The sequence below is a fragment of the Cydia pomonella genome, chromosome 14 (genome assembly GCF_033807575.1).
Source record: "Cydia pomonella isolate Wapato2018A chromosome 14, ilCydPomo1, whole genome shotgun sequence".
Lineage (NCBI taxonomy): Eukaryota > Metazoa > Arthropoda > Insecta > Lepidoptera > Tortricidae > Cydia > Cydia pomonella.
In genome coordinates, this window is record NC_084716.1 from 19896203 (window position 1) to 19906945 (window position 10743).

General features: G+C 35.8%; 1 protein-coding gene across 1 annotated transcript; it reads left to right on the plus strand.

Moving 5' to 3' along the window:
- Window positions 1-278: 278 nt before the first annotated feature.
- Window positions 279-9659, plus strand: LOC133525130 (AN1-type zinc finger protein 2A). Its single transcript, XM_061861389.1, has 6 exons — window positions 279-484; window positions 653-695; window positions 4109-4292; window positions 4716-4870; window positions 7132-7261; window positions 8251-9659. Exons 1-6 carry the CDS (start codon window positions 430-432, stop codon window positions 8386-8388), a joined length of 705 nt encoding a protein of 234 aa, XP_061717373.1. The 5' UTR covers window positions 279-429; the 3' UTR covers window positions 8389-9659.
- Window positions 9660-10743: the final 1084 nt, after the last annotated feature.

The window sequence follows — 10743 nt, forward strand, 5'->3', positions numbered from 1 at the left end:
TCAAGCGAAATTTACTGTCACACTGACTTATTGTTTCTTTTACAAAAGCTAGCTATTGAAAAATTTTTTTTTGTTTTATTGATTATTTTTGATTGATTACCGCATAAAATAAATAGTTTGCTAACTTGATTATTTTGTACATAATAAGATAAATTTAAATAATTTCTCAATCAATATTTTATCTTTTTTGGAAATGTCTAGAATAAGTACTGACAATCATATGTCAGTCAAAGATACCTTCATAAACTAGATTTCTTTGAAAATGATGCGAAAATGTCGTTTCATTGAGAAATGATGTGATGACGAATTCATTAACATTGAACGTATATAATAGCTTTGCAACAAGTAGCACTGTTTATTCCTCGGAAAAGCATCAGAGTGGTTTTTACGCGAGTGTTATTGTGAAGTGTTGAAGTTAAAACAATTATAATGGAGTTTCCACACCTAGGACGGAATTGTGCTTTTAGCACCTGTAATAGACTAGGTAAGTGACAACAATATGTTCAAGTTAAAGCATCTTCTTGGCAGTATAAATAAGTACCTTGCTTCTAGAAGTTACCGTAACTTATAATGCGTGATTTGCAACATTTCTATTTAATTCTTAAAAGACAGCTTGTTTACAATATGTTATAAGAATATTCTAAATTTTCAGATTTTCTGCCCATGAAATGTGGAGCTTGTCTAGAATCATTCTGGTAAGTTGACTAATTTAAAATATCAGCATTCCTTTCCAATTTTTACTCAATTCTATTTTTGGTAGTTTCAAGGTTACAGTTACTTCCTCTTGCATCATGTTGCATTTTTAATACTAATTAATTACTACGCTTTAGCTTCGCATGCGAAAAATAATATTGTTAAAATCATATGTTACAATACAAAAAAGTAATTCTCACCCTCTTTATGTACTGAAAACTTCATGAACATAAACATACAACCTCAATATATAACAAGGATATGACCCGCCTGATGGTAAACAGTCTCTGTAGCCTATGTACGCCTGCAACTCCAGAGGTGTTACATGCACATTGCCAACCCTAACAGCCTGCACCCTCATTGAGCTCTGGCAACCTTACTCACTAGCAGGAACACAGTACTGTGAGTTAGTTCTAGTGTTATTTAGCTGCAGTTTTCTGTAAGGTGGAGGTACTTCCCCAGTAAGGCTCTGCTCTAGATCTGGAAAAACATCCGCGGTGCTGTGCCCTACCACACAAAGTGAGCCCATACCTCTCTTTTGGACATACTTTAAAGACTTACCCGGGTACAAAACATTGTTCATCAATTAACCCGTCGATGAGGAATAAACTTTTTGCCGATTCATTATTATAGTCTTATTACTGACTTAGTCACTTTGAACAAGTATCAAGATACACCATTGAAGACCCCATGAGTAATAGTGACTTGCATTTTTTTTGAATAATAGTTTAGTAGTTCAGTAATATTCAATCATTTGAAATTCATGAGTGCTGGCACATTCCATTTGTTACACAAGCTATACTCATATCTTTTGGTATTTAAACAAAAGTAACATAATCTACCCTCAAATGGCTCCTTAAAACAGTTGAGGGTAGATGAATGAAATAATGTAGGTTAAAGTCAGCTCGTTCAGTGACAGATCCAGGTGGTTTTGTATTTGGTTGGTTAACCAATAAATGTTATAACTACCCGAAAATGTACAAATTGTTTGTTTACTTTTATTTAGGTACAGTCAGCGTCAAATACTTTGATACTAAAGATACAGAGATAATGATTTATAGTGTATATATTTGGTTACTTATCAGGTTAAAGATATTTTTATTTATCTCAAAAGAAATATTACATTTCACTTAATGAGATAAGTTGATACATACAAAAAAAAATTATAGGGAGCGTTAATAGTGATGCAAATTACATATTATTTTTATTTCCAGTAGGGAATAGTAATAACAAAATGAATACAATACTACTGCTGACATAAACTACTTAACAGGCAATAATTTCTTGCGATGTTTTTATTCCAAAGTGCGCGATTCTAAAACATGTGGCGAGTAAGCATAGTTTCCTTTGTTACCAAGGTTCGAGGCGATAACGTGTTACCGTTTGCCAGGGCCGGATTTAGGTGGCTGAAATATTATCTAAAACAAATGTTTTTAGTTTGTATTTGAAAATGTTGAAGGTTGGTGCATTGTTAATATTTGCTGGTAAATCATATTCACTTACTTATTCAGAATTTTAGAATTACCTGTTTTATAACACATTGGTTTTAACACTTTTAACTGTCTGATAACAAAACAAACATTCAATGGATATTTTTATGAACTTGGATACACTTGCACAAACACATATGTTTTTCCCAGTGAAATTATTATCATTATATTTGTGTGAAACTTGTTTTTATGATATATATGGCTATTTAAAAATCAATATTATTTATTACTGCTTGCTGTATCAAGCAGCAGTTATTTAAATACATGCAATCAAATCTTTTTGCTAACATACTCAGAATGCTATGCCAGCTGGATGGGCTAGGGGGGGAGGTGAGGGCAGTTCATATGACATGGGATGGCCAAGGGAGGCAGAGGGACTTAAGTTTGGCTTGAAATTTTGTTCTCTAGCTACACCCAGCAGCTTGGCGACGCCCATGAGATACCACTAATGTTTATTTTATTATTATTAAAGCTTTATTTGTTCTACAGTCAGTTATTTTTATTTTTTTAATTCTTTATCTTTGTTTTGGGGCTGACTGCAGATCCCATCTGCTGGGTGAAAGCCTCCTCACTTTTTCTCCACTCATCCCTGTCTTTGGCTTTTTGGAGCCAGTCTTTTCCTGCGACGGAGTAGATGTCGTCTATCCACTTCTTTTTGGGACCCTCACACCACTAATGTAGATAACATTATTATACAGGGTGACCTTAGCCATTGGACAAACCCTGAAATCCCACATAGGGTTACTTCTTAGGAATGCTCTGACGTTAATATTTTTTTAATTTGATCAAAAGATAAAAAAAAAAATTTTCGAACAAAAGTTATTTGCAATAATCAACAACAAAAAGAAACACACTGTGTTAATCTTTGGCAGTGTTTTTGACTATTTATTCGAAATATTTGATAATGATGACATTTTTAAAGAAGTCAGAAGCTTATTAGTGTTATGCTAAAAAAAGATAATCAAAAAGGTCGAAAAAGGTTCCATACTATTCTTTGAAGATATTACCTTAGGAGCTACTAACACATACAGCCTGCTCCAAAGTAAAAAATGCTAATTTGTTAATTTCTTCCAAACGGCTACACCAGTTGTTATCATACTTTGTACACTAGTTCTAAATACCCTAATGCATATGTACATTTCGGCTGTGTCCAATGGCTAGGGACACACTGTATTGTGAAATAGCAATGCAAAAACCCACAGATTAAATCCCTAGAAAAGTAGCAGCACATTATGTGAATTTTTCATTTTATATCATGATACTTTTTAAGCACTGCATTTTTTTATAGTAATAGTAGACTCTATTCTATAAAATTAAATACAATGGTATTTAAAGTAAAAGTGTGAATTTTAGTATTTGCCTTTTTTGGTACATCTCTCATAACACTTATTGAGCAGCACCTTCTGGGAGAATTTCGGAGGTGTTTTTCATAAATATAGTTTTTCTTTAAGTTTGATGAGCTTCTTAATACCTTATTAAATTGTATTTTATTTAATATTTATCGTTTTTGATCTGACTCCACTTTGAGGCAGTTACATGGAATTACCCTTCTCCCATAGAAAAATCTCTGTCAGAGGTTAGGGAGAGAGTTCCTGACTACCCAAGATATAATCCAGTTGATTGGTATAAGTTATTGATAAGATGATATTCCTAAAAGCATAAAACAAGTTGTAATAATGGTAATTCAATTGTGGCATTATGGAAAATGGTAATTGAAGATAGTCAAATTCTGTTGTTCAAAAAGATTCAAAGTACATTGCAATAAAAATGAGAAAACTCAAACAATCTCATATTCCTCAATATGATTTTTTTGTTATTTTATATTTTTAGATCTACAGATTACTTAAAAAAAATAAACTAACAAAAAAACAGATAGTTCACTACCACTTTTTTACTGAATCACTCCTTAATATTATTTATTTCAGCTCAGACCACTTTGCCTACACAAACCATGATTGCCCTGAACCGACAAGAGATGTCCAAGTACCTGAATGTCCACTCTGCGGGGCCCCAGTGCCGGGGAAGCGTGGGGAGCGACCAGATGTGGCCGTTAGCGAACATATAGACAACCAATGCCAATCTGACCCGGCTAAAGAAAGGAGAAAAAAGGTAAGACGTTGTAAATTCAGAATATACTAAATATGCAAACACCAACAACTATCATAGACTAAAACCGCGGACTGGACGTACGCGGCGCGTCGAGCCACCGCCGCTGTCGTCCAAAACAGGTTCGTTTAAGTCTATAATTTTGATCGTCCCGCTTAGAACCCGACGGCCCGCCGCCCTGCTCCCCGCGCCGCATGCGTCCAGTCTTGCAGTAACTTAGCAGTGAAAGCATACACATCCCTGCAAGCTCTTAAGCTCCATAAATTAAAAGAAAAACAGTTACAGAAAAATAAATACTATGCCATGTTCTACATGGCGTATTTCTCAACCGATTTTCGTGAAATTCTGTGAAGGGAAATTTTCTTAAAGGCGTATTTCACTCGCAAAGTCGACAGCTTACAGAACTAATTTTCAACTTTTTTTCAGGTGTACACAAACCGTTGCGCCTACAAAGGTTGTAAGACGAAAGAAATGATACCAGTAGTTTGCAGCGAGTGTACTTTAAATTACTGCTTGAAGCATCGACATACTACGGACCACGCCTGCGAGGGGCCGTTGGCGGCTAAGAGAAAACGTGCAGCGTAAGTACACTTTGTACTTTGTTTGTTCGTGTAATCTTTATTTAAAAGATACAAATTAAAAAATAAAAATCTAGATAGCCTTACCAATTAAACGTTAAACTAGCAGCTACATTGTTAGACCGGACTGGACGCAAGCGGCGCGTGGCAAATCAATGCCGTTCATATATTTGGTCGAGCGCAATGTATGAACGCCCTTGCTTTGCCGCTCGCCGCGTCACGCGCTGCTTGAGTCCAGTCCACGGCTTTATAGATTCTAAGTCATTCAAAATGCCGAAACCTGCGTTGCGGATATAAAGTTATGGTCCCAGAATAAATGTATCATTCAAAGTGAAAAATATACCTCACTCGAGGTGGGTAGATACGTTGATTATTATTTTTATTACAAGCTTTTTATTTACTTTCACCTGACCGTTGTCTGTTTGTAATCAAATCTTGCAAGTCAAATTTGATCCACTTCCCGGTTTCCGATTGAGCTGAAAATTTGCATACATATGTAAGTTGGGTGACAATGCAATATTATGGTACCATCGAGCTGATCTGATGATGGACTCAAGAGGTGGACATAGGAACTCTGTGATAAAACAACGCAACCTACTTGTGTTTGGGGTTTTTAGAATTTGCTCGATGAGTATTAGTTGCCTGTGGAAAGAAAAGTACAGTCAGCGATAAAAGCTTGTACCAAAAAGAAATTTTTGCCAAAAACTAATTTTATGGTTGCGGTCTATTTTGTACAGTCTAGGATAAGATAACGTTGTATGTCACTATTAACCGCGCTATAAACGTGTAAAATACACGAAATACTTCAAATTACTATTTTTAATTTATTTTCACCACACCAGGGGGCCTACCGCGAAAACAGAAATTCGCAAATTGCCGGGATCTTTCTCTTTTATTCTCATTAAGAGGTAATTAGAGTAACAGAGAAAAGTGCCCGCAATTGACTAGCTTCGATTAGCTAGATTCTTGGTACTTAAAAACTGATGAGAAAGTTCCATTTTATCCACATGTGTGGCAAACTAATCAAATGCAAATTTTGAGTTGTTTCCCTATGTTGGTTGGTAGAATTTACTTTTAAATTATGATTTTGAATGATAAATATGTAATAACATTGATTTTCTCAAACTTGCTATGAAATGTTGACATGACTTACTTCAAATTAGGTCCGGAAATACTACGTATCCGGTGCGATGAGTGAAGATGATATGTAAAGGAATTTCATACTGCCTTACACACCTAGGCCTGTAAGGCAACCCTCTTTTGCTTTTAAACGTCAAATTATGGCACGTTTTGGCAAAAAGCCTATGAAAAAATGGTGTCATTATGCTTTTTTTTTGTTTTTGTTTATTATTATTTCAAGGTGACCCCCAAATTAATAATAATAAAAAAACACAAAAAAAAATACATACCTAATGGCGTGCGTTGTAGCGCCAAAATAATCACATTTTTGTTCTCCTTCAATACCCTATCAGATTAGGACATGAAACAATCATCATCATCCTATTTTTATTATTATTTCATTGCAAGTTTGAGTGAAGCACTATACTCGGCGAGAAACGGACTTGCCGGCCGCGTATCCCTATTCGACCTCGCTACGCTCGCAACCCTTCGTTTCCCTTCTCTATAGTAATGTACTATTTTCGCGCGTTGGTGTGGTAAAAAATCTTATACCTTTAAACGAGCAATTCTTGTATATATATATATATTTCTGTGATCTCGGAAACTGCTCTAACGATTTCGCTGAAATTTGGTATATGGGGGTTTTTGGGGGTAAACAATCGATCTAGATTAGTCTTATGTTTGGGAAAACGCGTGTTTTCGAGTTTTCATGCGTTTTTCTTTCGACGCAGAATATGGTCGCTAATTTTGGGTTGCTGGCTTCTGTCCGTCTGGTCCAGCGGGTTAAGACGCGGACTGCTAAACGAGTATTACAGGTTCGAATCTCGCTCGGTGACACTAACTTTTTTTTTATAAGTTCAAGTTTATATATAATTTTTTAAGTTTTTTAGTTTTAGACAAGTTTAATTTAGTAAAAAAATGTAGTTAAGATTATCACCTATACACCAACATATTACAATAAATAGTATAACCGAGCAAAGCTCGGTCGCCCAGGTACTGTTATGTTTAACTGGCAACACTCAAGATTTCACTTTTCGAACCAATTTTGGAATCTTTCGCTTGGTTGGATGGGAATCAGTACGCATGAGCGGTTAAATAACTTTGCCCCCTTGTGAAGCAAATAACTATTATATTTTTTTCAACAGTGAGGCAGCCATGGTGAGGCTTCAAAGTGGACAAACGAATAAGATGCAGTTCCAAACACCCATAGCGAGCAACCCGGGCCGGGCTCGCGTCGCCACTCTACAAGACGTGCAGGCGGTGCAGGGAAATATGGTAAATATTAAACCCCTTTAAATATTTACAAAACTTAACAAATTATGTTTAAAAAAAACCAGTTAAATAAATATTATAATAATAAATAAATAATAAATATTATAGGACATTATTACACACATTGACTAAGTCCCACAGTAAGCTCAATAAGGCTTGTGTTGAGGGTACTTAGACAACGATATATATATAATATAAATATTTATAAATACTTAAATACATAGAAAACACCCATGACTCAGGAACAAATATCCATGCTCATCACACGAATAAATGCCCGTACCAGGATTTGAACCCGGAACCATCGGCTTCATAGGCAGGGTCACTACCCACTAGGCCAGATCGGTCGTCAAAATGTTGTCACTTGCTAACACAAATTCTAAAATGACAGGGCCATACGATTATCAATGGCTTGTTATATTTAAAAGTTTATTAATAACGCCGTTATAGGTCTACTGCGTGACCGAGGCGATCGGTAAGAATTTAATTATATACAGAAAAAAATACCGCACCCCCACCCCCTTAACTCCCAAGTACAGACGAAAAATTATGAATTTTTTACATAATATTAACATTACTATAAATTTTACAGTAAAAATATAATCAAACCTCTATCTTGGTAACTTTTTTTAATTAACAAAAAACCTTTCCGAATTCAGTTTGCAATTTAACTTTCCGTGTGTTTATTACACCTGAAATTTCTATGAGATTACATTAAATACACCTTTTTTCAAATAAAAGATCAATCTTTGAAATCTGTTCACATGATAGAGAATTATCCTCGAGAAACCAACAAACGTGCATTACATCGCGCAAATTAGTTAGACAATTTGCCGATAGATGGCGTTGTACACAAATATACTTAATATATGTACTTCTGTTCAAAATTCTTTCGCCTTTATAGTTACACGAGATAATTCAAAGTTTGTACGGAACCCTCGGTGCGCGAGTAAAACGAACTCGCACTTTACCGCTTTTTTTGTTATTTCCAGTCGGAAGACGAAGCCCTAGCGCGTGCGCTGTCTCTGTCTCTCCAGAGCTCCTCGCTGGGCGGCGGCGACGCGGCCGTCGCGCGCGCGCTCGCCCGCCGCGTCGGAGGTGAGCAGAACTCGCGCTGTACCGTCTGTTAGGAGGCCTAATACATCTCCAAGAGCCCTGGACTTAACTAGCTTATTCATGTGGGATGGGTTTGTGGAAGATAGAACGAGCGTGCTGAGAGAGTAGTGTTGTGCTGTTTAATAGGAGACCTAATAGATCTCCAAGGAATTAAATTGCTTAAGTGAGACTTTCTATTAATGTGGGATCGGGTAAGATTTTGGAGAGCATAATCTCTGTTATACCGTCTCATAGGAGGCCTAATACATCTCCTACAGTCCTCAACTTTCTGAGACAATTAATATAGCCTTGTAAGGTACAAGTACAAATTCAATTCAAATTTTGAGCCCTTATAGAAATAAAATAAAGTTTCAAATTAAAAAAGCGTGCTGCGTCTTACAAAGTTAAGGTGAGAATTGGTTAAAAACGCTTGAGCAATATTTGAAAAATTCATGCTGTAGTCTTTGGGGTCGAAACGGCCTCCTAAACGTGGGATTAGAAAAGTTTGTTCTGACTGAGTTATAAGCTTCAGTGATTTTTCAAATCTAGCCGTATATTACAGTCACGTCTAATAATATCAATACGAACAAAGTGCCAAAAATATGTATACACAACCTTATTGCCCATATATATTAAGGTAGTGTATACATATTAGTACTTTGTTCGTATCGATATTTTCAGACGTGACCGTGATTTATATTATTTATATACGATATATTATGATATATATGACAGTGATTTTTTTTGTAATAAAAGTGATAAAAATGACCAGTCTCTCATGAGCTATTTTCTGAATTGCTTGTTCATTCGGCAATCTCAACACGCATGCTCAACTATTATTAATATTTATTATTACGTTATTGTCACAAATACCTATATATATACCCCCTTATTCATGAAACTTTACGGGCCTGATTTAGTTAAATTATGTTTTATCCCTTTCTTAAAAATACAGAAATCAAAATGACAGATAAAGAAAAACGATTCATAGCTAAATCAGGCCAGTAACATGTTTATGAATAACGCTATTAGTGCTTAAGATGACAACTGATGTTTCACGAAGTAATAGGGAGCGTGCATGAACTGTAGGAGGCAGCACAGGAGCCGTCAGATTTTTGGCGCGAGGCGTAAATGTGGTGTTTTTTGTTCCGATGTAGCCCACAAGATGGCAGAACCTATTCTGCACAAGAAAACACGTGACGTGTACATGTGCATGTTTATGGTTCCGATTCAGGCCACAAGATGGCAGACCCTCCAACGCGCACGGTCCCTATAGCGAAAAGAATGCGCTAATATCAATAAACCTATGTATTTGATACCATTAGATACCATTTTGCTGTGATTATTATTATGCATTACCAATATTACAATAGGGACCGTGCGCGTTGGAGGGTCTGCCATCTTGTGGCATGAATCGGAACCATAAACATGCACATGTACACGTCACGTGTTTTTTTGTGCCTAGTAGGTTCTGCCATCTTGTGGGCTACATCGGAACAATAAACATCACATTTACGCCTCGCGCCAAAAATCTGACGGCTCCTGTGCTGCCTCCTACAGTTCATGCACGGTCCCTATTGTAACTGAAAATATCTTATTTAAGAGTCCACAGCAAGCTCGGTTCTGACAAACTTAACGCTCTCATATTAAAAATAATAAAATAATAAAAATAGTTTATTTACCAAATTTTTTTACAAGATTTCCTTAACCTATGACTGCCACACTAGGCTATGCCTGTGTTGTGGAGTCAGATTGCAAACAATACTAATTTGAATTACATCCTACGCTGAAGTTTTGGTTTTCTAATAGGTTACTAATACAAAAAAAAAAAAAAAATAACTAGATTGCTCTGAAACTTTGTACTTACAACTTACAACAGGATAAGGTCTATGCCTGTAATTAATTTATGTAGCTTCAGATACTAAACTTAAAAAATACAGTTTATTTAAGTTTTCCATACAAAACTTGTTTTTGCTCTATGTATTTTATTTTATAGCTCAAGCTATACCAAATAATTACAGGCATAGATATACCTGTCATCGTATGTACAGTTTCATTATAATCCAACTAAAATGAACACGAAACTCCGTTTGTATGGGAAGGTACATTCGGCCGAGCTTACTGCGGATTCCTAAGACCACATTCAAATTGTAATCTAAATATGTATGCTTTATTTCAAAATCTGTATATATTGTTAATCAATTTTGCGATGTTTAATGATACGCCACTTGTTTATTTATTATGAAAGATCACACAAATCGATCATCGATCCACGTCGATCGGTCGATGGCTGCGTATCTTAGGCTATCGATAAGGGCCCTAATGCTTAGCTTTGCCTGTTCTCTAACATTTATCTTATTTCAATCATTATAGTAAAGTCCAGTGATATA

Bases quoted from the DNA above. Each gene is read 5' to 3' on its own strand.
- LOC133525130 (XM_061861389.1), top strand. From the start codon at position 430: ATGGAGTTTCCACACCTAGGACGGAATTGTGCTTTTAGCACCTGTAAT. The intron at 485-652 runs GTAAGTGACAAC...CTAAATTTTCAG, and splicing joins TAGCACCTGTAATAGACTAG to ATTTTCTGCCCATGAAATGT. The intron at 696-4,108 runs GTAAGTTGACTA...TATTTATTTCAG, and splicing joins GCTTGTCTAGAATCATTCTG to CTCAGACCACTTTGCCTACA.